At 41.9% G+C, this 27,704-nt stretch overlaps 1 protein-coding gene across 3 annotated transcripts in view; it reads right to left on the reverse strand.

The window, feature by feature from the left end:
- The window catches only part of abca5 (ATP-binding cassette, sub-family A (ABC1), member 5), a 93,843-nt gene that overhangs the window by 49,133 nt on the left and 17,006 nt on the right, over positions 1-27,704 (reverse strand). For all 3 annotated transcript variants that reach the window (XM_029698994.1, XM_029698995.1, XM_029698996.1), the window contains exons 3-10: positions 25,224-25,413; positions 24,715-24,888; positions 24,303-24,400; positions 19,481-19,710; positions 17,432-17,573; positions 5,560-5,748; positions 4,955-5,102; positions 4,616-4,793 (exon numbers count right to left, since the gene is read on the reverse strand). In XM_029698994.1, the coding sequence (XP_029554854.1) occupies positions 4,616-4,793; positions 4,955-5,102; positions 5,560-5,748; positions 17,432-17,573; positions 19,481-19,710; positions 24,303-24,400; positions 24,715-24,888; positions 25,224-25,413 (1,349 nt within the window). The remainder of the gene's footprint in view (positions 1-4,615; positions 4,794-4,954; positions 5,103-5,559; positions 5,749-17,431; positions 17,574-19,480; positions 19,711-24,302; positions 24,401-24,714; positions 24,889-25,223; positions 25,414-27,704) is intronic.

Consider the following 27,704-nt stretch of genomic DNA (forward strand, 5'->3'; position numbering starts at 1 on the left):
GCCACTTGTTCCAGAGAGACACAAGTGTTCTCTTCCAGCCAGGGACAGGAGCATTATGAAAAGAAAGAAAGATCTGCACCAAAATGTTTCATATCATGCACCATCAGAACTGACGTCAATGGAAAGTTGCTGATTCACACTCCTTCTGGCTTCAAAAGAAAAACAGGCCTTATTCCTAAAATTTAATCTCAACTTCGGCTTCAAGTTTTTTGTAAATTGTTGAATATGCAATTAAAGATTCCAAGATATTTATGAGGTTACAGCCTCAATCTCATTGCCCTGACAGGTAGTAATAGGTGAAAGGTTCAGAGGTCTATTTCTTGCTTTAGAAAACACAATTAGTTTAGTCAGCATTGAGGAGACAACAATAAACAACAGTATAATCAGCATAAAAGTGAAGTTGTGCATTTTGCACATTTGTCTTAATTATTTATAAAATAGTGAATAAGAGGGGACCAAGTCCCGAGCCCTGGGGCACACCATTACAGACAGACAATTTAGCAGACATGAGCACATCAAATTGAGTGCACCGAGTTCTATCAGACAGATCGTTAGCAAACCATGCAACTACATGCTCGGAAAGACCTACAGTGAGGGAAAAAAGTATTTGATCCCCTGCTGATTTTGTACGTTTGCCCACTGACAAAGAAATAATCAGTCTATAATTTTAAATGGTAGGTTTATTTGAACAGTAAAAGACAGAATAACAACAACAAAAATCCAGAAAAACGCATGTCAAAAATGTTATAAATTGATTTGCATTTTAATGAGGGAAATAAGTATTTGACCCCCTCTCAATCAGAAAGATTTCTGGCTCCCAGGTGTCTTTTTATACAGGTAACGAGCTGAGATTAGGAGCACACTCTTAAAGGGAGTGCTCCTAATCTCAGTTTGTTACCTATATAAAAGACATCTGTCCACAGAAGCAATCAATCAATCAGATTCCAAATTCTCCACCATGGCCAAGACCAAAGAGCTCTCAAAGGATGTCAGGGACAAGATTGTAGACCTACACAAGGCTGGAATGGGCTACAAGACCATCGCCAAGCAGCTTGGTGAGAAGGTGACAGCAGTTGGTGCGATTATTCGCAAATGGAAAAAACACAAAAGAACTGTCAATCTCCCTCAGCCTGGGGCTCCATGCAAGATCTCATCTCGTGGAGTTGCAATGATCATGAGAACGGTGAGGAATCAGCCCAGAACTACACGGGAGGATCTTGGTCAATGATCTCAAGGCATCTGGGACCATAGTCACCAAGAAAACAATTGGTTACACACTACGCCGTGAAGGACTGAAATCCTGCAGCGCCCGCAAGGTCCCCCTGCTGAAGAAAGCACATATACATGCCCGTCTGAAGTTTGCCAATGAATATCTGAATGATTCAGAGGACAACTGGGTGAAAGTGTTATGGTCAGATGAGACCAAAATGGAGCTCTTTGGCATCAACTCAACTCGCTGTGTTTGGAGGAGGAGGAATGCTGCCTATGACCCCAAGAACACCATCCCCACCGTCAAACATGGAGGTGGAAACATTATGCTTTGGGGGTGTTTTTCTGCTAAGGGGACAGGACAACTTCACCGCATCAAAGGGACGATGGACGGGCCATGTACCGTCAAATCTTGGGTGAGAACCTCCTTCCCTCAGCCAGGGCATTGAAAACGGGTCGTGGATGGGTATTCCAGCATGACAATGACCCAAAACACACGGCCAAGGCAACAAAGGAGTGGCTCAAGAAGAAGCACATTAAGGTCCTGGAGTGGCCTAGCCAGTCTCCAGACCTTAATCCAATAGAAAATCTGTGAAGGGAGCTGAAGGTTCGAGTTGCCAAACGTCAGCCTCGAAACCTTAATGACTTGGAGAAGATCTGCAAAGAGGAGTGGGACAAAATCCCTTCTGAGATGTGTGCAAACCTGGTGGCCAACTACATGAAACGTCTGACCTCTGTGATTGCCAACAAGGGTTTTGCCACCAAGTATTAAGTCATGTTTTGCAGAGGGGTCAAATACTTATTTCCCTCATTAAAATGCAAATAATTTTATAACATTTTTGACATGCGTTTTTCTGGATTTCTTGTTGTTGTTATTCTGTCTCACTGTTCAAATAAACCTACCATTAAAATTATAGACTGATCATTTCTTTGTCAGTGGGCAAACGTACAAAATCAGCAGGGGATCAAATACTTTTTTCCCTCACTGTATACTCGATAATCTCTGCCTCAGTACAGCATGATCAACTGTATCAAAAGCCTTAGAGAGATCAATAAAAAAGTGAGACAGTGCTGTTTTTAGTCAAGGGCTTCAGTGATATAATTTAAAAACTTCATGGATTTCAGGGCTTTATGTACCTCCTGCACTGAGAATGGCAAAACGCTAAACGTTTGACCAGCTCTCACCGGTTCATCCACACAGGGCTGTATAGAGACAGAAGATACTAAATCAAACAGCCTATCAGATGACACAAAGTGTTCATTGAAACAATTCAGCATTTCAGTTTCGTCATGAACAGCAACAGAGTCCTTCAACAAACATGAAGGTAATTCTGTTACCAGACAGATTTAATAGCCCTCCAAAACTTCCTAGGGTCATTCAGGTTATCAGTAGTAACAGACATAAAATATTCAGACTTGGCCTTCCTGAAAAGAGAAGAACACTTGTTTCATAGCTGCGTAAAAAGAAGCCAATCAGCATCAGAAGATGATTTATTTGCTTTAGCCCAGGCTAGATTACGGTTGTGAATAATACAAGACAGCTCAGAAGAAAACCATGGATTATCCCGCCCTTTAACTCTGAACCTGCGGAATGGGGCATGTTTTTTACTATTTGGAAAAAACAATCATGCAAGAATTTCCAGGCAGTTTCCACATCAGGAAAAAGCTCAATCTTGTTACAGTCAAAATAAAATAATCATGAAAGAAAGCCTGCTCATTAAAAGTTTCTCTTCAAATCAAATCATATTTTGTTTGTCACATGCGCCGAATACAACAAGTGTAGACCTTACAGTGAAATGCTTACTTACAAGCCCTTAACACTTATTGTTCTTAAAACTGCATTTTTGGTTAAGTAAAAAAAATCTGTAAAAAATAGAAAAAGAAAAGTAACAAATAATTAAACAGCAGCAGTAAAATAACAATAGCGAGGCTATATATAGGGCGTACCGGTACAGAGCCAATGTGCAGGGGCACCGGTTAGTGGAGGTAATATCTACATGTAGGCAGAGTTAAAGTGACCATGCATAGATAATAAACAGAGTAGCAGCAGCGTAAAAGAGGGGTCTGGGTAGCCCTTTGATTAGCAGTTCAGGAGTCTTATGGTTTGGGGTTAGAAGCTGTTAAGAAGCCTTTTGGACCTAGACTTGGCACTCCGGTACAGCTTGCCGTGCGATAGCAGAGAGAACAGTCTATGACTAGGGTGGCTGGAGTCTTTGACAATTTTTAGGGCCTTCCTCTGACACTGCCTGGTGATGTACTGGGCCGTACGCACTACCCTCTGTAGTGCCTTGCGGTCGGAGGCCGAGCAGTTGCCATACCAGGCAGTGATGCAACCAGTCAGGATGCTCTCAATGGTGCAGCTGTAAAACCTTTTGAGGATCTGTGGACCCATGTCAAATCTTTTCAGTCTCCTGAGGGGGAACAGGCTTTGTCATCCCCTCTTCACGACTGTCTTATTAGTGTGTTTGGACAAGGATATTTTGTTGGTGATGTGGACACCAAGAAACTTGAAGCTCTCAACCTGCTCCACTACAGACCCATCAATGAGAATGGGGCGTGCTCGGTCCTCGTTTTCCTGTAGTCCAGAAATCAGCTCCTTTGTCTTGCTCACATTGAGGGGGGGGGGGGGGTTGTTGTCCTGGCACCATCGTTGTCGGTGATCAGGCCTACCACAGTTGTGTCATCGGCAAACTTGATGATGGTGTTGCCTGGCCATGCAGTCATGAGTGAACAGGGAGTACAGGAGGGGACTGAGCACACACCCGAGGGGCCCCCGTGTTGAGGATCCGCGTGGCGGATGTGTTGTTACCTACCCTTACCACCTGTCAGGAAGTCCAGGATCCAGTTGCAGAGGGAGGTGTTTCGTCCCAGGGTCAAGGGCTTGTAAGTAAGCATTTCACTGTAAGGTCTACACCTGTTGTATTCGGCAAATGTGACAAATAACGTTTGATAATATTTTGTATAGTTTTATCTAAAAAAGATAACTTCAATGTTTTACCATTTTTGTTCTTATGAAATTCACTGAGGAGGATGGTCAACCCCTTCCTCCTTTGAGGAGCCTCCACTGAACTACACCCATCGTACGGGACGCCTCCAGCAACTATGGTGGATGCATAACCAGGCCAGCCCAGTACAGCTTGGCTTAGATCAGTAGTGTGGAAAGGGTATAAGTCTTCCCTGTGGCTCAGTTGGTAGAGCATGGTGTTTGCAACGCCAGCATGGTGTGTGCAACGCCAGGGTTGTGGGTTCGATTCCCACGGGGGGCCATTACAAAATGTTTTTTGTTTTTTTTAATGCATAAAATTGTATGAAATGTATGCATTCACTACTGTAAGTCGCTCTGGATAAGATCGTCTGCTAAATGACTAAAATGTCAAATGTAAATGTATAAAGGGGAGGCTCTTACCGGATGGCCTCTTTCCCCCTGAATTCCGGAGAGACGGGCTCCACAGACTCATCCACTCCTGGGGCCCCGTTCACCTCCGTCTCGTACACAGAGCTCACCTCGACGTAGCGCTTACTGCGCTTGGACCAATAGGATGGCTTCATGAAGTATACCAGGGAGCGCCTCATGCCAAACTCACCTGCACAAAGGATACAGGAATACGGAAGGTCATTTGAGATAAATAGACAGGTCGCTCTTAAAATAAATGTACGCAATTAAGACCAAACTGTATGAGTAAAGGTTGAATGAAATCAATACTTCCTTCATGTGTTGAGAAGAGAGGAGAAGTCAAAACAGTACCTGGTAGGACCTGGTCCAGGTAGACAGCCAGCAGCAGGTAGAGTATACAGTCCAGGACGAGCATGAGAAGGGGGGCGTAGAGGGGATGGGGGCCGTTGGCCAAGGTAGTGAACACAGCTCCGTCCCCCTGGGCCTCCAGGTACACCACCTACACACAGAGAATAGAACAGAATAGCTTTATTACATGGGGGGTGGACTCCGTAAACATTGCACACTGTTCTGGACAACCTTGACAATAAAATGTTGGGCAATTCCATGGTAACAGGCTGATGCTGTGAGTCCGTGTTTTTATTTTAAAATGTACGTCAAACAAAAACCAATGATTGCAAAGTTTCCAACTTTATGTACAAGAATAACTTAACAATTTCCACAGAACATTTTACAAAAACACATTTACTTGAACAGATTTGCAGATGCAAAGTTTGGTAACAGAATGACGGTTTGTGCTGTTTGTTCTGTGATTCTGTTACCAAACTTTGCACCGTTTCACCACAGAAAATATGCGCTTCTATTGGCCAAGTCCAGTTAGTCGCTCCCTGTTTCGGTCTGTTTAATCCCGTTTGGTGCTTAATGAACACGACACGGGCGTTGCCTAGGTTGGTTACCTGGGCAATGCCGATGGAGAACGCGCTGGGGGACAGCAGACAGAGAACCCAGACCAGCGGCTGGGGGAAGTCCTTCATCAGGACAGTGAACAGGGACAGGCAGCCAAACACCACAGTCAGCATTGAGCCCACCGTACTGGCAAACTTTGGCTTCTTAAACAGAGGGGTCAGCATGAAGGAGAAGAAGATCTGGGGAAGGACAAAATACAAGAGTTTAAAGAGGTAGTTCACTGAGGTTTGAAATCGGATGGAACATTCTAGGTAAGTAAATAATAATCTACACTTAAAAAAAAGTGAACAATCCCTTTGTTATGGCCTGTCACAACCAATGCAAGTCAACCAAATGCAGCGTCAAATCTATTGGTAGAGGGGAGTTAAAAGCTAACAGCATCCAATGGTAACTGAAATTAAGAAGTTAATTTCAGGTCAAATCTGTGACACACATGGCACATTAAATAGAAATCTTGGCCTTAAACCTTTTCAGACATCTTTCCTCTGACACGCACATCAAAGCGTCTGCTAAATATAAATAAACTCAGCGAAAAAAGAAAATCGGCCCTTTTTCAGGACCCTCTCAAAGATAACTCGTAAAAATCCAAATAACTTCACAGATCTTCATTGTGAAGGCTTTAAACACTGTTTCCCATGGTTGTTCAATGAACCATAAACAATTAATGAGCATGCACCTGTGGAACGGTCGTTAAGACACTAACAGCTTATAGACGGTAGGCAATCAAGGTCACAGTTAAGAAAACTTAGGACACTAGGGAGTCCTTTCTATTGACTCTGAAAAACACCAAAAGAAAGATCCCCAGGATCGCTGCTCATCTGTATGAACGTGCCTTAGGCATGCTGCAAGGAGGCATGAGGACTGCAGATTTGGCCAGGACAATAAATTGCAATGTCCGTACTGTGAGACGCCTAAGACAGCGCTACATGGAGACAGGACAGACAGCTGATCGTTCTCGCAGTGGCAGACCACGTGCAACAACACCTGCACAGGATCGGAACATCCAAACATCACACCTGCGGGACAGGTACAGGATGGCAACAACAACTGCCCGAGTTACACCAGGAATGCACAATCCCTCCATCAGTGCTCAGACTGTCCGCAATAGGCTGAGAGAGACTGGACTGAGGGCTTGTAGGCCTGTTGTAAGGCAGGTCCTCACCAGACATCACCGGCAACAACGTCGCCTATGGGCACAAACCCACTGTCGCTGGACCAGACAGGACTGGCAACAAGTGCTCTTCACTGACGATTCGTGGTTTTGTCTCACCAGGGGTGATGGCCGGGTTCGCGATTGTTGTCGAAGGAATGAGCGTTACACCGAGGCCTGTACTCTGGAGCGGGATCGATTTGGAGGTTGAGGGTCCGTCATGGTCTGGGGCGGTGTGTCACAGCATTATCGGACTGTGCTTGTTGTCATTGCAGGCAATCTCAACGCTGTGCGTTACAGGGAAGACATCCTCCTCCATCATGTGATACCCTTCCTGCAGGCTCATCCTGACATGACCCTCCAGCATGACAATGCCACCAGCCATACTGCTCGTTCTGTGCGTGATTTCCTGCAAGACAGGAATGTCAGTGTTCTGCCATGGCCAGCGTGTCAGTGTTCTGCCATGGCCAGCGATGAGCCCGGATCTCAATCCCATTTAGCACGTCTGGGACCTGTTGGATCGGAGGGTGAGGGCTAGGGCCATTCCTCCCCAGAAATGTCTGGGAACTTGCAGGTGCCTTGGTAGAAGAGTGGGGTAACATCTCACAGCAAGAACTGGCAAATCTGGTGCAGTCATGAGAAGGAGATGCACTGCAGTACTTAATGCAGCTGGTGGCCACACCAGACACTGACTGTTAATTTTGACCCCCCCCTTTGATCAGGGACACAATATTCCATTTCTGTTAGTCATGTCTGTGGAACTTGTTCAGTTTATATCTCAGTTGTTGAATCTTGTTATGTTCATACAAATATCTACACATGTTAATATGCTGAAAATAAACATAGTTGACAGTGAGAGGACGTTTCTTTTTTTGCTGAGTTTATATACATTGCTTTCAGAAAGTATTTATACCCCTTGAGGTATTTTGTTGTGTTACAGCCTGAATTCAAAATGGCTTCAATTGTTTTTTTTCCTCACCCATCTACACACAATACCCCATGATGACAGTGACATGATTATTTTTTATTTGCACATTTATTGAAAATTAAACTAATTTACGTAAGTATTCACGCCCCTTAGTCAATACATGCTAGAATCACCTTTGAAAAGTGATAACAGATGTTCTTCAAGCTCTGTCAAGATGTTTGTTGATCATTGCTAGACAGCCATCTTCAATCTTGCCATGGATTTTCACGCCGATTTAAATCAAAACTGTAACTAAGCCACTCAAGAACATTCAATGTCGTATTGGTATGCAACTCCAGTGTATATTTGGCCCTGTGTTTTAGGTTATTTTCCTGCTGAAAGGAGAATGTCTCCCAGTGTCTGTTAGAAAGCAGACTGCACCAGGGTTTCCTCTAGGATTTTGCCTGTGCTTAGCTCTATTCCATTTATTTTTTATAAACTCCCTAGTCATTTCCGATGACAAGCACACCCATAACAACATGATGCAGTCACCACCATACTTGAAAATGTGATGAGTGGTACTCAGTGATGTGTTTGATTTTCCCCAAACATAAACTTTGTATTCAAGACAAGTTAAATTCGTAGCATTTTTTTTTGCAGTTTTACTTTAGTGCCTTGCTGCAAACAGGATGCATGTTTAGGAATATTTTTATTCTGTAGGCTTCCTTCTTTTCACTCTGTCATTTAGGTTAGCATTGTGGGGTAACTACAATGTTGTTGAGCCATCCTCAGTTGATTCCTCCTATCACAGCCATTAAACTCTAACTGTTTTAAAGTCACCATTGGCCTCATGGTGAAATCCCTGAGCGGTTTCCATCCTCTCCGGCAACTGAGTTAGGAAGGACGCCTGTATCTTTGTAGTGACTGGGTGTATTGATACACCACCCAAAGTGTAATTAATAACAACTTCACCATGCTCAAGGGGAGAGCCAATGTCTTTTTTTTCCTCTTTTTTTTTTACCCATCTACCAATAGGTGCCCTTCTTTGCGAGGCATTGGAAAACCAAGTTGGTCTTTGTGGTTGAATCTGTGTTTGAAATGTACTGCTCGACTGAGGGACCTTGTAAATAATTGTATGTACGTGCTACAGAGACGAGGTAGTCATTCAAAAATCATGTGAAACATAATTATTGCCTTACAGTGAGTCCATGCAACTTACTACATGACTTGTTAAGCACAATTCTACTCCTGAACTTATTTAGCCTTGCCATAACAAAAGGGTTTGAATACTTATTGACACATGACAATTCAGCTCTTCATTTTTAATTAATTTGAACATTTATAAAAACATAACTACACTTTGACATTATGGGGTATTGTGTGTAGGCCAGTGACACACAATCTCAATTTAATAAATTTTAAATTCAAGCGGTAACAACAAAATATGGATCATATTTTCACCCATCAGGCTATTCTCAATTTAAACATTGTCTTTACTAACATGTCAAATTAGTTTAGATTTAGAATGGCCCATTATCAAATGGGCAGGAACAGTTGTAAGAGAAAAAAAGACATCATCCGTATGCATTCGATTAGCAAATGGCGGCCAGTTTCCCGCCAGTTCGTTTCACTCATGTCGGGTAGGCTACTCCACAGGTGATATTCCGCCTAAACTGTGTGTGCCATGGACTCTCCAACCCTGTTCCTTCAGCTACCCAGTGTTTAATTTGGGAAACCAAGTGAAATCAGTTTGAGAACATTAATAGTATGATGTTTTCACAACAAAACATATTTAATTAAACTGTTGTCAGACTCTCTCGCTGCGCACCGGAGAAAGGAATGAAGGAGAGACGGGTGAAAGAAATGCTTCACAGTAGGGATGGTGCCAGGTTTCCTCCACACGTGACGCTTGGCATACAGGCAAAAGAGTTAAATCTTGGTTTCATCAGGCCAGAGAATCTTGCTTCTATGAGAGTCTTTAAGTGCCTTTTGGCAAAATCCAAGAGGGCTGTCTTGTACTTTTACTGAGGAGTGGCATCCATCTAGCCACTCTACCATAAAGGCCTGATTAGTGGAGTGCTTCAAAAACAGTTGTCCTTCTAGAACAGGGTTTGGCAATTCCAGTCCTGATTGGTGTCACAGTTTGGCCCCAGCCCCAGCTAACACACCTGGCTCCAATAATCACCTAATCATGATCATCAGTTTAGAATGAAATTTTATTAAATCAGCTGTGTTTGCTAGGGATGGAGAAAAAGTGTGACACCAATCAGGCCCTCGAGGACTGGAGTTGCCCACCCATGTTCTAGAAGGCTCTCCCATCTCTCTCCCATCTCCACACAGGGTCTCTGGAGCTCTGTCAGATTGACCATCGGGTTCTTGGTCACCTCCCTGACCAAGGCCCTTCTCCCCGACTGCTCAGTTTGGCCAGGCAGCCAGCTCTAGGAAGAGTCTGGGTGGTTTCAAACTTCTTCCATTTAAAAATGATGGAGGCCACTGTGTTCTTGGGGACCCTCAATGCTGCAGAAATGAATTTATACCTTTCCCCAGATCTGTGCCTCAACACAATCCTGTCTCAGAGCTCTACGGACAATTCCAAACCCCATAGCTTGTTTTTTTCTCTGACATGCACTGTCAACAGTGGGACCTTATATAGACAGGTGTGTGCATTTCCAAATCATGTCCAATCAATTGAAATTTACCACAGGTGGACTCCAATAAAGCTGTACAAACAGCTCAAAGATGATCAATGGAAACAGGATGCACCTGAGCTCAATTTTGAGTCTCATAGCAAAGGGTCTGAACACTTATGTAAATAAGGTATTTCTGTTTTTAATATACTTGCTAACATTTCTAAAACCTATTTTAACTTTGTCATTATGGGGTATTGTGTGCAGATGGCTGAGATTTTTTTGTTGATCGAATCCTTTTAAGAATAAGGCTGTAACGTCACAAAATGTGGGAAAAGTTTCCGAAGGCACAACACACACACACACACACACACACACACACACACACACACACACACACACACACACACAACCAGTCAAAAGTTTGGACACACCTACTTATTGCAGGTTTTCTTTCTGTATTTTTATTATAATAATAGTGAATACATCAAAGCTATGAAATAACACACACGGAATCATGTAGTAAAAAGTGTTAAACAAATCAAAATATATTTTATATTTGAGATTCTTCAAAGTAGCCACCCTTTGCCTTGACAACAGCTTTGCACGCTCTTCGCATTCTCTCAACTCAGGCAGTCACCTGGAATGCATTTCAATTAACAGGTGTGCCTTGGTAAAAGTTAATTTCTGGAATTTCTTTCCTTCTTAATGCCTTTGAGACAATCAGTTGTGTTGTGACAAGGTAGGGGTGGTATATAGAAGATAGGGCTATTTGGTAAAAGACCAAGTCCATATTCTGGCAAGAACAGCTCAAATAAGCAAAGAGAAAGGGCATCATTACTTTAAGACATGAAAGTCAGTCAATCTGGAAAATGTCAAGAACTTTGAAAGTTTTTTCAAGTGCAGTCGCAAAAACCATCAAGCACTATGATGAAACTGGCTCATGAGGACCGCCACAGGAATGGAAGACCCATATTTGCCTCTGCTGCAGAGGAGTTACAAGCCTCAGAAATTTCAGCCAAAATAAATGCTTCACAGAGTTCAAGAACAGACAACTCAACATCAACTGTTCAGAGGAGACTGCGTGAATCATGCCTTCATGGTCAAATTACAGCAAAGATACCACTACTAAAGGACGGCAATAATAAAGACATTTGCTTGTCCAAGAAACACGAGCAATGGACATGATTTTTTTTATAACCACCGTGTCTTTGTGAGACGCAGAGTAGGTGAACGGATGATCTCCGCATGTGTGGATCCCACCGTGAAGCATGGAGGAGGAGGTGTGATGGTGCTTTGCTGGTGACACTGTTGATGATTTATTTACATTTCAAGGCACTCTTAACCAGCATGGCTACCACAGCAATACGCCATCCCATGTGGTTGGCGCTTAGTGGTACTATCATTTGTTTTTCAACAGGACAATGACCCAACACACCTCCAGGCTGTGTACGGGCTATTTGACCAAGGAGAGTGATAGAGTGCTGCATCAGATGACCTGGCCTTCTCAAATCACCCGACCTCACCCCAATTGAGATGGTTTGGGATGAGTTGGACTGCAGAGTGAAGGAAAAGCAGCCAACAAATGCTCAGCATATGTGGGAAATCCTTCAAGACGGTTGGAAAAGCATTCCAGGTGAAGCTGGTTGAGAGAATGCCAAGAGTGTGCAAAGCTGTCATCATGCAAAGGGTAGCTACTTTGAAGAATCCAAAATATATTTTGATTATTTTACAACGTAGAAAATAGTCAAAATAAATAAAAACTCTGGAATGAGTACGTGTGTCCAAAACTAGGCATATGTCGCACATCACTACTTCACAAGAGGCATTTTTTATTTTTTTTTATTCATCAAAATGCGTTTTTTTTTGCAGAAATGCCTTCTGGAACATGTGAACTTTCATGTGCCTTAATAACTAACTTTTATGCCATCCGTAAATTTGAATAAATAAATACAATTACAGGCCTAGTTGGTTTAGCCACAGAAAAAGACAGGAACTTTCCCGCTAGCCATGATTGGCTAAGATAATGGATGATCTGGACATGCTGAGAGAGGAGAGGATTGGTCTGCCATGTAGCATGCTTGTCTTTAACATGAGCTGCTCAGTATGTGTTGGTAATCCTTACTACTGTGTCTTTTTTGAAAGATAGCATGAAGAACTGCAAAAGTGTTGCTACTGTACTGCTCTCCACTTTCTGGAGTACGATTGTGCCATGCTGACTCTCTCGGACTTTGAAAATGAATCAGACTATAAGGAAATCCCTGATTTAAGTTAAAAGATTTTCATTGAACCAGACATTGTGGAGTCTTCTCAAATGGTAATCAACATTGTCGTTGTCACGGAAGAAGTTGACAGAGTTTTGAAATCAGTGGAATGCCCAGTGAAAGCAGAGTAGGCTAGCTAAGGATATGGGAGAAAATTCTGGCTTTTGATTTCAAATATGCAGAGTGAGTCGAAAAGAGAACACACAGAAGGCTGTTGTATAAAACACCTGTCTCCGGATTACAGCTTCAATTTAGGGGCAACCATGGCATCCATGACAGAGGGAGAAGCGTTCATCCATGTATACGGGTAATATAGTCTAGCTAGCTACATTTTCAAATATTATAAATTTCTAATTTTGTCAGAAAGTTGTTTTCATTGCAAGTTAAAGAGTACTGTTAGATAACATTTGCTAGCTAATGTTAGCTGGCTGGCTCGCTAGCTAGCGTTACTTGTATGATCTGTGTAGTAATATTATTTTTATCTCAGAAAGCCATTTGCATTGCTAGTCATAGCCTAATGTTAGCCAGCTAGCTAACATTGAACCTAGTTAGTTAGCTTTAGCTACCTGCAGATTCATGCATAGTAGCTAGCTATGACAATCCGTTTGTATTGCCAGTAGTTATGGTTGGGATTATTGCCGCATTCAAAACAACTGGGAACTCAGGAAGAAAAAAAATAGCTCCGACTGAGATTTTTTTTGTTGTTGCAGCCATTCAACTCGGAACCTCGGGCCTCTTTATAGAGTCCCCACTTTCCGACCTGAAGAGCACTGATGTCATGATTTGACCTCGTATTTTTCCAAGTTCCCAGTTGTCTTGAAAGCAACCTTAGGTTCATTGTTTATCTAGCTACATGTCGAAACAAAAGACTCTACTTCGCCAGATGATTACATGATCCACCAAGTTATCCAGGTGTGATTATGGTCATCTATTGTACTTCATGAACATGCTTAGACAATAGTGACCCATACACTTAACTAGATGTGGCTGGGGGGTGGTTACAGCACTTCTTTCACATGACCCATCAATTTAGACAATTGTGTCTGGGTAGGAATCATCTAATAAATATAAAATATTTACATGGACACTTTATATTTTTGATATTGCTACTATTCAAATATGCAAGTAACCATTTCACTGTATCATTTACACCTTTTGCATCCTGTGCATGTGACAAATAAACTTAGATTTTGTTTGATATGGTGTGTGTTTACCAGAGATGGTAAGGTGAAGAACATGACCTGCCCAAAAGTCAGATTAGGATATAGGCCATGGACTAGATAAAGTGTATTTTTGCTACTACTTACCACTTTTAGTATTTCAATCTTTGGTTGTTTACAAAACTACTCACTATGTTTAGTACATGGCCTCACATGTGAATCCTTAAAAAGATGGGTGGGGCTAAGGCTTAAAAGGGTGTAAACAATGATGAATGGGTATAGACAAAGAAGAGCTCTCCAGTAGGTGTACCCAAACATTCAAGGGCCATTTTCTCATAAGTGGAGTTACAAGTTTATCAACTTTCAAAGCATAACTGCAGTGTATGATATACCATTATCCAGCTATGAGTCTCTACTTTTATCCAATGTAAAAATCACAATTTCAAATTTTGCTACAAAGGACAGAATTGAGCCAGTCGGTGTCACACATACACACACCCACACCAGTGGCGGTCTGTCCCGTTTAAGATGAGGAAAGATTATACAGTTGAAGTCGGAAGTTTACATACACCTTAACCAAATACATTTGCATCAGTTTTCACAATTCCTGACATTTAATCCTAGTAAAAAATGCCATGTCTTAGGTCAGTTAGGATCACCACTTTATTTTAAGAATGTGAAACGTCACAATAATAGTAGAGAGAATTATTTATTTCAGCTTGTATTTCTTGCATCACATTCCCAGTGGGTCAGAAGTTTACATAAACTCAATTAGTATTTGGTAGCATTGCCTTTTAAATTGTTCAACTTGGGTCAAACATTTCTTGTAACCTTCCACAAACTTTCCACTATAAATTGGGTGAATTTCGGCCCATTCCTCCTGACAGAGCTGGTGTAACTGAGTCAGGTTGGTAGGCCTCCTTGCTCACACACACTTTTTCAATTCTGCCCAGAAATGTTCTATGGGATTGAGGTCAGGGCTTTGTGATGGCCACTCCAATACCTTGACTTTGTTGTCCTTAAGCCATTTTGCCACAACTTTGGAAGTATGCTTGAGGTCATTGTCCATTTGGAAGACCCATTTGCGACCAAGCTTTAACTTCCTGACTGATGTCTTGAGATGTTGCTTCAATATATCCACATACTTTTCCTTCCTCACGATGCCATCTATTTTGTGAAGTGTACCAGTCCCTCCTGCAGCAAAGCACCCCCACAACATGATGCTGCCACCCCCACGCTTCACGGTTGGGATGTTGTTCTTTGGCTTGCAAGCCTCCCCCTTTTTCCTCCAAACATAACGATGGTCATTATGGCCAAAAAGTTATATTTTTGTTTCATCAGACCTGAGGACATTTCTCCAAAAAGTACCATCTTTGTCCCCATGTGCAGTTGCAAACCGTAGTCTGGCGTTTTTATGGCGGGTTTTGGAGCAGTATCTTCTTCCTTGCTGAGCGGCCTTTCAGGTTATGTCGATATAGGATTCGTTTTACTTTGGATATAGATACTTTTGTACCTGTTTCCTCCAGCATCTTCACAAGGTCCTTTGCTGTTGTTCTGGGATTGATTTGCACTTTTCGCACCAAAGTACGTTCATCTCTAGGAGACAGAACGCGTCTCCTTCCTGAGCGGTATGACGGCTGCGTGGTCCCATGGTGTTTATACTTGCGTACTATTGTTTGTATAGATGAACGTGGTACCTTCAGGCATTTGGAAATTGCTCCCAAGGATGAATCAGACTTGTGGAGGTCTACAATTTTTTTTCTGAGGTCTTGGCTGATTTCTTTTGATTTTCCCATGATGTCAAGCAAAGAGGCACTGAGTTTGAAGGTATGCCTTGAAATACATCCACAGGTACACCTCCAATTGAATCAAATTATGTCAATTAACCTATCAGAAGCTTCTAAAGCCATGACATCATTTTCTGGAATTTTCCAAGTTGTTTAAAAGCACAGTCAACTTAGTGTTTGTAAACTTCTGACCCACTGGAATTGTGATACAGTGAATTATAAGTTAAATAATATAATAAAATAATCTGTCTGTACACTATTGTTGGAAAAATTACTTGTGTCATGAACAAAGTAGATGTCCTAACCGACCTGCCAAAACTATAGTTTGTTAACAAGAAATTGGTGGAGTGGTTGAAAAACGAATTTAAATGACTCCAACCTAAGTGAATGTCAACTTTCGACTTCAACTCTATTTTTTCATGAACATGGCCTTATTTCTATTACAGCATATTGGATGACTGTCATTCATATTCCATTCACCCAGTTAAATGTAAATTAAATCAAATTGGTTACATACACATATTTAGCAGATGTTATTGCGAGTGTAGAGAAATGCTTGTGTTCCTAGCTCCAACAGTGCAGTAATATCTAACAATTCACAACAACACACACAAATCTAAAAATAAAATAATGGAATTAGGAAATATAAATATTAGGACGAGCAATGCCATAGTGGAATTGACAAAAATACAGTGTATATACATATGAAATGAGTAAAGCAATATATAAACATTATTAAAGTGACTAGTGTTCCATTATTAAAGTGGCCAGTGATTCCATGTCTATGTATATAGGGCAGCAGCCTCTAAGGTGCAGGGTTGAGTAACCAGGTGGTAGCCAGCTAGTGATCATGTAGTAGCCTAAACGTATGTAATGTCGATAGCTTTAGGCTACTACATGATACTCAAATTTTCCCTGAACCCATCATGAGGTTGCTACAACCTAGACTATGAATTAAAGTTCACAACGTATGTTCACAGGTTGAAAGAATTTTGAGAAATCAAGGCAACAGACAGTGACACATTCATAAACGCCTTGCACACTATTGCATGCATCTACCTGATCTAGGGTGTAATCATTAGTTCAACAGTTGCAAATGTGAGTTTCTATTGCACAAATTCAGGTAAGTTTATTCCTGTTGTGTTCCGTTTGCTTCAGGTTAAGATATTTTTCTCAACAGAATCGGCGGCATGAATACACCCCTGATCACACGCAAATACTTTTCACTTCTATAGCAGCAGTGCTTGACTTGGGCAGGAGCTCTCCGGAACGGAATACTGGAACTTAAAATGTTCTACTGCTTGAGCTCCTGTTCCTCTTATAGAATATTAGCTCAAAAGTATAGTGTAGCTCCTGCACCTAAATATAAACAGTACCGACACCCAAAAGGAGTACCGGAACACCCCCACACCTCCTCCTCCATGCTTCACGGTGGGAACCACATATGCGGAGACCATCCATTCACCTACTCTGCGTCTCACAAAGACACAGCGGTTGGAACCAAAAATCCCAAATTTGGACTCGGACCAAAGAAAACATTTCCACCGGTCTACGGTCCATTGCTCGTGTATAGAGGTCCTGGAAGGCAGGAAGCTTGGCCCCAGTGATGTACTGGGTCGTACGCACTACCCTCTGTAGTGCCTTGCGGTCGGAGGCCGAGCAGTTGCCATACCTGGCATTGAAGCAATAAATATATTTTGATTTGTTTAACACTTTTTTGGTTACTACATGATTCCATGTGTGTTATTTCATAGTTTTGATGTCTTCACTATAATTCTGTAATGTAGAAAATAGTAAAAATAAAGATAAACCCTGAAATGAGTAGGTGTGTCCAAACTTTTGCCTGGTACTGTATACTATCTTTTAGAACAGTCAACTTCAACTCTGTTCTTCTGTTTCAGGGATTTAATTGAACACACAGTAAATGGCATGTCATGAACCAACCAGGGCTCATTAGAGGTACTCACAGAGGAGATGCCGTAGAGGAAGATGAGAAGGAAGATGACGATGAAGTCACTGTTGGGGAAGAGGGCTGTATAGGTAGCGATGATGGACATGAGGATGGACATGGTGGTGACCAGAGCTGCATACAGCAGGCCCCACGATAGCCTGTTGAAACATCAACACACACACCTTTGTAGAGAAAAAAAAGCAGATATCATAACATAAATTATGTAAAAATCCTCCCCTCAGACTCTTTTAAAAAAATGTTTACCTTTATTTAACTAGGCAAGTCAGTTAAGAACAAATTCTTATTTTCAATGACGGCCTAGGAACAGTGGGATAACTGCCTTGTTCAGGGGCAGAACGACAGATTTTTACCTTGTCAGCTCGGGGATTCGATCTTGCAACCTTTCGGTTACTAATCCAATGCTCTAACCACTAGGCTACCTGCCACCCTTATGTGGGGTGATGTAAAAAGCCTTAATAATGTTATTTATTTAACAACATAGCTTGGCACATGGTACGCCAGCCTCCATCATTGAGTCAGTTAACCTCTCTTGGGTAGGGGGCAGTATTTTCACGGCCGGACGAAAAACGTACCCAAATTAAACGGCCTACTACTCGGACCGAGGAACTAGAATATGCATATTTTTAGATTTGGACAGAAAACACTCTGAAGTTTCTAAAACTGTTTGAATGATGTCTGAGAGTATAACAGAACTCAAAAACCTGAGAAAAATCTAACCAGGAAGTGGGAAATCTGGTGCTTGTAGTCCTTTCAAGTCATTGCCTATCGAACACACAGTGACTTAGGGTTCATTTTGCACTTCCTAAGACTTCCACTAGATGTCAACAGTCTTTAGAAAGTTGTTTGAGGTGTCGATGGTGAACAGAAAGCGAACAGAGGAAGTTGGAAGTTGTTGACTCAGGAAAGCACATGAGTTCATTGGCGCGCATTCACGTGAGGGGTAGCTGTGTTCCAAAACGTTTTTCAAGACATTGGAATCGTCCGGTTGGAATATTATTGAAGTTCTAAGTTAAAAAGGCCCTAAAGATTGATGCTATACAACGTTTGACATGTTTGAACGAACGTAAATATAACTTTTTGTCGTGAAATTTTGGCCGCGCTTCCTACACTTGGAGTAGCTTACTGAATGCGCAAACAACAAGGAGCTATTTTGACATAAATTATGGACTTTATCGAACAAAACAACATTTATTGTGGACCTGGGATTCCTGGAAGTGCCTTCTGATGAAGATCAAAGGTAAGTGAATATTTCTAATGCTATTTATGATTTTAGATGACTCCAAAATGGCAGGTATCTGTATTGCTTGACGTCTTTTTCTGAGCGCAGTACTCAGGTTATTGCAAAGTGTGCTTTCCCCGTGAAGCTTTTTTGAAATCTGTCACAGCGGTTGCATAGAGGGGATGTTCATCTATAAGTCTTTGAATAACAGTTTAATATTTTATCAATGTTTATGATGAGTATTTTTGTAAATTGTTGTGCTGATTCACCGGGAGTATTGGAGGCAAAATATTTTCTGAACATCACGCGCCAATGTAAAATGCTGTTTTTGGATATAAATATGAACTTTATCGAACAGAACATACATGTATTGTCTAACATTGAGTCCTAGGAGTGTCATCTGATGAAGATCGTCAAAGGTTAGTGCTTAATTTTATCTGAATTTCTGGTATTTGTGACCCCTCTCCTGCTTGGAAAATGGCTGTGTGGTTTTTCTTGTGTTGTACCTGTCCTAACATAATCTAACTTTATGCTTTCGCCGTAAAGCCTTTTTGAAATCGGACAATGTGGTTACATTAAGGAGAAGTGTACCTTTTTTAAAATGGTGTAAAATAGTCGTATGTTTGAGAACTTTGAATTATGACATTTTGTGGTTTTGAATTTGGCACTCTGATTTTTCACTGGCTGTTGAATAGTGTGAACCGTGGGTGGGAACCGCTAGCGTCCCACCTCCCCAAGAGAGGTTAACTGTTGGAGGTTCTTTATGGCAATATAGTATTAATGTATACAGCAGTTACTTTAACAAACACAAATCATCCTACTGACCAGAAGGCAGAGTCGTAGAGGCCCATCATGGTCATTGTGTCTTTGAGCCTGTGTTCCTTCTCTGCTGCCACGTTGACGATGAGGAAGGTGATGAAGGGTGTGAAAGCCAGCACCAGGTAGATGGAGATGAGAGCGTGGGGGAATTTTTGGACCTCCACTGACCCTGGCTGGCCCATCATCACCACACGCAGGTGGTCCATCTCACTCCACACTGACCGCTTGGTCTGCATCTGAACACAGGACACAGGCAGGGATCAAGCATTAATATACACTGAACAAAAATATAAATGCAACATGTAAAGTGTTGGTCCCATGTTTCATGAGCTGAAATAAAAGATCCCAGAAATTCCACACACACAAAATGCTTATTTCTCTAAAATTGTGGGTACAAATTTGTTTACATCCCTGTTGGTGAGCATTTCTCATTTGCCAACATAATCCATCCACCTGACAGGTGTGGCATATCAAGAAGCTGATTAAACAGCATGACCATTACACAGGTGCACCTTGTGCTGGGGACAATAAAAAGACACTAACATGTGCAGTTTTGTCACACAACACAATTCCACAGATGTCTCAAGTTGAGGGAGCATACAATTGGCATGCTGACTGCAGGAATGTCCACCAGAGCTGTTGCCAGAGAATTGAATGTTAATTTCTCTACCATAAGCCGCCTCCAACGTCATTTTAGAGAATTTGGCAGTACATCCACCTTCTTCACCGGTGAGATCGTCTGAGACCAGCCACCCGGATAGCTGATGAAACTGAGGAGTATTGCTGTCTGTAATAAAGCCTTTTTGTGGGGAAAAACTCACTGATTGGCTGGGCCTCTCACCCGGACAGTTGATGAATCTATGGGTTTGCACAACCGAAGAATTTCGGCAAAAACTGTCAAACCATCTCAGGGAAGCTCATCTGTGTGCTCATCATCCTCACTAGGATCTTGACCTGACTGCAGTTCGGCGTTGTAACCAACTTTAGCAAGCAAATGCTCACCTCCGAATGCCACTGGCACACTGGAGAAGTGTGCTCTTCACGAATAAATCCCAGTTTCAACTGTACCGGGCAGGTGGCTGACAGCGTGTATGGTGTGGTTGAGTGGTATGCTGATGTCAGTGTTGTGAACAAAGTGCTCCATTGTGTCGGTGGGGTTATTATTATTTTTTTATGGTATGGGCAGGAATAAGCTACGGACAATGAATACAATTGCATTTTAACAATGGCAATTTGAATGCACAGAGATACCGTGACGAGATACTGAGACCCATTGTCGTGTCATTCATCCACAGCAATCGCCTCATGTTTCAGCATGATTATGCCCGGCCCCATGTCGCAAGGATCTGTACACAGTTCCTGGAAGTTGAAAATGTACCAGTTCTTCCATGGCCTGCATACTCACCAGACATGTCACCCATTGAGCATGTTTGGGATGCTCTGGATCCACATGTACGACAGCATGTTCCAGTCCCTGCCAATATCCAGAAACTTCCCACAGCCATTGAAGTACAGTGGGACAAAATTCCACAGGCCACAATGAACAGCCTGATCAAATATATTCGAGGTCGGCCGATTAATTAGGGCCGATTTCAAGTTTTCATAACAAACGGTAATCTGCATTTTGGGGCGCCGATTATGGCCGATTACATTGCATTCCACGAGGGAACTGCGAGGCAGGCTGACCACCTGTTACGCGAGTGCAGCAAAATTCCAACAGAACAAAGTGTATAAATCAATATCAAATATTTCAATGCCCTTGGACACGGGAAAAATGGGTCACCTTTTTTTAACATAAATGCTACCTGATTCAAAGTATGGAATGACCAACTTGTTACTGTTAGGGGGTGAGGGATCTGGTATGAACAAACATCTAAACATGATACAGACAAGAGCACGTTTGTTCCTCACGGTCGTTTTTATTGTTGTTCACAACATGGCTACAACGCCGACGGTGGTGGTTCACCAAGTTGCTAGCTAGGATTAAACTCATCTTATAAAAAACAACCAATCTTAACATAATCACTAGTTAACTACACATGGTTGATGATATTACTAGGTTAACTAGCTTGTCCTGTGTTGCATATAATCAATGCGGTGCCTGTTAATTTATCATTGAATCACAGCCTACATCGCCAAATAGGGGATGATTTAACAAAAACGCATTCGCGAAATAAGCACAATCGTTGCGCGAATGTACCTAACCATAAACATCAATGCCTTTCTTAAAATCAATACACAGAAGTATATTTTTTAAAACCTGCATATTTAGTTAAAATAAATTCATGTTAGCAGGCAATATTAACTAGGGAAATTGTGTCACTTCTTGCGTTCATTGCACGCAGAGTGAGGGTATATACAACAGTTTGGGCCGCTTGGCTCGTTGCGAACTAATTTGCCAGAATTTTACATAATTATGACCAAACATTGAAGGTTGTGCAATGTAACAGCAATATTTAGACTTAGGGTTGCCGCTCGTTCGATAAAATACGAAACGGTTCCATAGGGCCCTATGGGCCCTCAAAAGTAGTGCACTACATAGGGAATAAGGGGTCATTTGGGACCCCTTCACAGGTTCAAAGATCAATCATCCAAGCAGGAGGTCAAGTAAGATTGACGTTGAACATCCTGAAGAGATCTCTACAACAACCTTTGACCTGTTAAACATGGGGCCGGGGGAGGGCTGCCGTCTTATCGGCTCTTCACCAACCACGCTATTTTGTTTGTTTTTTCGCGTTGTCCGTAACTTGTTTTGTACATAATGTTGCTACTACAGTCTCTTATGACCGAATAGAGCTTCTGGACATGAGAACTGGCATTACTCACCTCAAATTGGACAAGGAGTTCTTCAATGAGTCGGACGCGAGGGATATACTACAGACACCCGACCAGGCCCAGATCCCCGTGATTCGCTGGAATAGGAAACGTAGGTTTCGCGAAAAGAGATCAGGATGCCTTGTGAGGATCAGGCGACGAGTGGCTAATCTGCCCTTGCCTTCCGTTCTGCTAGCTAACGTTCAGTCGTTGGAAAATAAATGGGACGAACTGAAAGCACGTATATCCTACCAACGGGACATTAAAAACTGTAATATCTTGTGTTTCACAGAGTCGTGGCTGAACGACGACATTAAGAACAAACAGCTGGTGGGTTATACACTCCATCGGCTGGACAGAACAGCAGCCTCTGGTAAGAAACAGGGCGAGGGCCAATGCATATTTATAAACAATAGCTGGTGCACGATATCTAAGGAAGTCTCAAGGTTTTGCTCGCCTGAGGTAGAGTATCTCATGATAAGCTGTAGACCACACTATCTACCTAGAGAGTTAATCTGTATTTTTCGTAGCTGTCTCCATACCACCACAGACAGACTGGCACAAAAACCGCACTCAATGAGCTGTATTCCGCCATAAGCAAACTGGAAAACGCTCATCCAGAGGTGGCGCTCCTAGTGGCCGGGGACCTTAATTAATGCAGGAAAACTTAAATCAGTTTTACCTCATTTCTATAAGCACCTTTACTCCACAAACAGAGACGTGTGCAAAGCTCTCCCTCGCCCTCAATTTGGAAAATCTGACCATAACTCTATCCTCCCGATTCCTGGATGCCACCTGTTCTGTAAAATACAGAACAGTTCCGTATTTCACTGAAAGAATAAACGTTTTGTTTTCTAAATGATTTGACCATATTAATGACCTAAGGCTCGTATTTCTGTGTTATTATCTTAAAATTAAGTCTATGATTTGATATTTGATAGAGCAGTCTGACTGAGCGGTGGTAGGCAGCAGCAGGCTCGTAAGCATTCATTCAAACAGCACTTTCCTGCGTTTGCCAGCAGCTCTTCGCAATGCTTGAAGCACAGCGCTGTTTATGACTTTAAGCCTATCAACTCCCGAGATTAGGCTGGCAATACTATAGTTCCTATAAGAACATCCAATAGTCAAAGGTATATGAAATACAAATGGTATAGACAGAAATAGTCCTATAATTCCTATAATAACTACAACTTCTTAACTGGGAATATTGAAGACTCATGTTAAAAGGAACCACCAGCTTTCATATGTTCTTATGCTCTGAGCAAGGAACTTAAATTTGAGCTTTTTTACATGGCACATATTGCACTTTTACTTTCTTCTCCAATACTTTGTTTTTGCATTCTTTAAACCAAATAGAACATGTGCCATTATTTATTTGAGACTACATTTATTTTATTTATGTATTACCGTAATTTCCGGACTATTAAGCGCACCTGAATATAAGCCGCACCCACTGAATTTAAAAAAATATATTATTTTGAACATAAATAAGCCGCACGTCTATAAGCCGCAGGTGTTAAAAGTGTTCATTCAGTATTGTTGTAATTGTCATTATTACAAATGTATATATAAAAATTGGCATCGGCTTTTTTTGGATCTCCAACAATCGGTATCGACGTTGAAAAATCATAATCGGTCGACCTCTACCCTGAACAGCTAATCAAATGGCTACCCACACTATTTGCATTGCCCCCCCCCCCCCCCCCCCCCCCCCCCCGCTGCTACTCTGTTAATATCTATGCATAGCCACTTTAATAGCTCTAACTACATGTACATAATTACCTCGACACCGGTGCCCCCCGCACATTGACCCTGTACAGGTACCCCCGCGTATATAGCCCCGCTATTGTTATTTACTGCTGCACTTTAATTATTTGTTATTCTTATCTCATACTTTTTTTAAAGGTATTTTCTTAAAACTGCATTGTTGGTTAAGGGCTTGTAAGTAAGCATTTCACTGTAAGGTCTACACCTGTTGTATTCGGCGCATGTGACAAATAACATTTGATCTCACCTGTATGATGGCGGCGTCGATGAGAGTCTGCAGGCGGATGAAGCCAGAGTACCAGTAATTAGCTGCTCTGCAGTTCACTGAGCTGGCAAAACAGTTGGCTGAGGGAGGACAAACAAATAGACACAGAGAGACACACTCCATTATTGCCTTCATAACTCACATCTGTACATGGACTAGTGACCAATCCTTTGAATTATCTTGGAGTTTATAATCATCTAGCAGTATGCAAACAATACATCTCCAAGCGGAAGGCTTTCTATTGTACTGGGGATGTTCTGCTTGTACAAAGAGGGTAGGGTCAAACTCTGTCTCTCTCACTAATGGACATTAGGAAGGAATAGGCTCAACTCTCGCTCACAATTAAAAAATAAATACTTTATTTATCTATAGCAAAATTAAAATCATCTCTCACCAATAGACTCAGTGTAGTCGCTGGGAAGGGGCAGATGGTTGTAAGGGAAGCGCAACTTGTAAGAGGTGGGTGTGCTGCCCATGAAGACCACCCCAACGTAGCCTGAGGGCTCATAAAGACTGGCATTCTCCAGATCCTCTTCACTAGAGAACATCTCCAGGCGATCCTGCAAGTCTACAGTGCAATCAGGAAATCACAAGAAATAAGGCAGACATAAATACAGTGTCTCGTCCCCAATAGCACAGTATTCCTGTTATAGTGCACAACTTTTGACAAGGGCCCATATAAATTCCCTCCAGGCTACAATCAATGCTTAGCCTACACCAAGGCAATGCTTTCAGGCTAAATCCATGCCGGGACAGGGAGGGCTTAATCCATACCTTGGTTTCTTTTGTTAACCTGGTCAGTCGCCAAATGCTAACGTTTTAGCATTTGTGCGACAAATCCAAAGCAAGTCAATATCCCCTATATTAGCATTTTGCGCACTTCATGTCCATCCTCCTACTTACGCATTTCCTGGGCCACCTCTTCCATGATGTGATTGGTGGCATTGTTAATGGGGGTGTATCCCAGGCCTTTGAGTAAGTGGTAGTCCTCCCTCTCCAGCTCCATGGTACTGATGCCTCCGTAGTAGACATGTGGGTTCAGGGTGCTGATCAGAATCAGCAGGCACAGCAGCAGCAGTGGCAGGATCAACTCCTAGAGGAGAAAAGGCACCAATCAAATCATCTCCTGGAGGGAAAGGGCATTAAATAAACCACTCACTACCTCTATAAATCAAATTGATTTATAAAGGGCATCAATTAATCAATAATTCAATAAAACAAATGTATTGATAAACCCCTTTTATATCAGCATTTATCAAAGTGCTTGACAGTAACCCGGCCTAGATGGAAGGACACAAGACTGAGGTTAAATTAACATATCAGCATGTCATTCTAATAAACAGCACAGTGACACTACCGTAAACATCCTACTACCGTAAACACTACTCCTCCCCCATAACCACTCTATGGCCGTGTTTGAGCAGATCAAATCTGTGACGCATTGTGATTGACTGACTGATCTACAAATAATAATGACTGAGTAGTTATTAATGATGGAAAGTGATTTGTCAGTCAGTCGGCAGTTGCTTACACTGTCGGCTACAATGTAGAACAAGCCCACTGTCTGCAGCTTTTCCAAGGTCTCAAACTCTCACTACCATCAAGGTTGGCGACAAACAGTGCTATTGGGGAGCAGTGAGATTAATTGAAACACTTAATTGGAGTGTCATGCCCTGAGCTGGAGGCTGGTGTATCTTCAAACAGCCATGGATAAAAAGATGTGTTAGCTACTCCTATGCTGATTAAGTCCAACTAAACAAACTGTGGGTTGGTTTTCTGGAGCAAAAAACACATTATGAAGGGGGTATTAAAACCGCTTAAACGTTTAGTCCCTTATTTACCAAACTTAGAGCGGTTCTGGATCGGTTCTAACCAATATTTCTGTGTACAGCGTACCCTGTGAACAGCACATCAATTGCTCTACACTCTCTAAAAGCGCTGGTTGTCCCGATTCATATTGCAAGCGCAGCTGTGAGGTTCACAAACACAGGAAATTGTTCATTTGCATAGGGAGCAACGCGTCATAATTTCTGGCCTACCCGAACAAAGGACTTCCTGTGCCTGTGAACCTCATAGCTGAGCTTGCATATGAAACGGGAGTCTATCGGATGCAACAATAGCAGTTTCATCTCGCTGCGAAGTTCTCAGCTGGATTTATAGCTCTCAACAGGAAAAAATACAAAATCATTTTGTAGAATTGAAACAAGACCACTTTCTCTTCGTCACAGACTGACTAAATTGCTTTGTGCTTAAAGCTGTAACGAGTCTGCACACATTTGAATGGTATCTCCCTCAGAAGACGTCTGGCAGAAAAGTCTCAGTTTTATGAAATTGTGCAAATATTGTACTGTCACTACAATGATCATATTTACTTTACAGTTATAAGAAGGTGAAATCTTATAGTATTTTATAATTTCATTGTTACTATATTTAAAATAGGGGTGTGAACATTTAAAAGCTAAAATGTTTAAACAAAATTGGGATCTTTAACATTAAGAAAAATCCCTCTGGGAAATTCTGTCTTTTTCCCCCACAAAATGTTTCTCACAGTGCAACTGGCTTGCCTGCTTTCTCTTTGCTAATGATGCAAGTGGGTGTTCACTCTTCGGTCTGTTGCACGTAGAATATCCTAGCCTATTCATTGATGATAGGCCCTGCTTTACTGAAGTTGCAAGGCATTGCAAGCCAAGAAATTGCGAAATTCAGCATTCCATTGCGAGATACAGCTTTTGATTACAGATAGATAGGCCTAGCCAAGGCACTTTCAAGGATATATGACTGCAGTAGATAGGCTAGAACTTCATTGCCCGGCTCTAGCAGTCATAGATACGTAATAGGACCATTATTCAGCATTGTGAATTGCTGTGTAATTTTACGTTTTTTTCTTATCGTTCAACGGAAAGTCAATAACAATTGCAGTTTAAACATTAAGCAAAATTGTCCATTTGTCACCTCCTTAATTTAGAAAGTATTTCAGTCATTTCAAGCCCTATTGTCCCACTTCTGTTGAATAGAAAAAAATAATTATACTGAACAAAAATATGAACGCAACATTTCAACAATTTTACAGAGTTACAGTTCATATAAGGAAATCACCCACTGGCGCAGCCAGGCCCACCCACTTGCGGAGCCAATCAGAATGAGTTTATCCCCGACAAAAGGGCTTTATTACAGACAGACATACTCCTCATTTTCATCAGTTGTGGAGGTCCTGGCAGGTCCTGGGCTGTCGTGGTTACACATGGTCTGCGGTGGTGAGGCCGGTTGAACGTACTGCCAAATTCTCTAAAACTAAGTTGAAGGCGGCTTATGGTATAGAAATTAAATTATCTGGCAACGGCTCTGGTGGACATTCCCAACTGCACACTTCCTCAAAACTTGAGA

This window comes from Salmo trutta, chromosome 18, assembly GCF_901001165.1.
Source record: "Salmo trutta chromosome 18, fSalTru1.1, whole genome shotgun sequence".
Taxonomy (NCBI): domain Eukaryota; kingdom Metazoa; phylum Chordata; class Actinopteri; order Salmoniformes; family Salmonidae; genus Salmo; species Salmo trutta.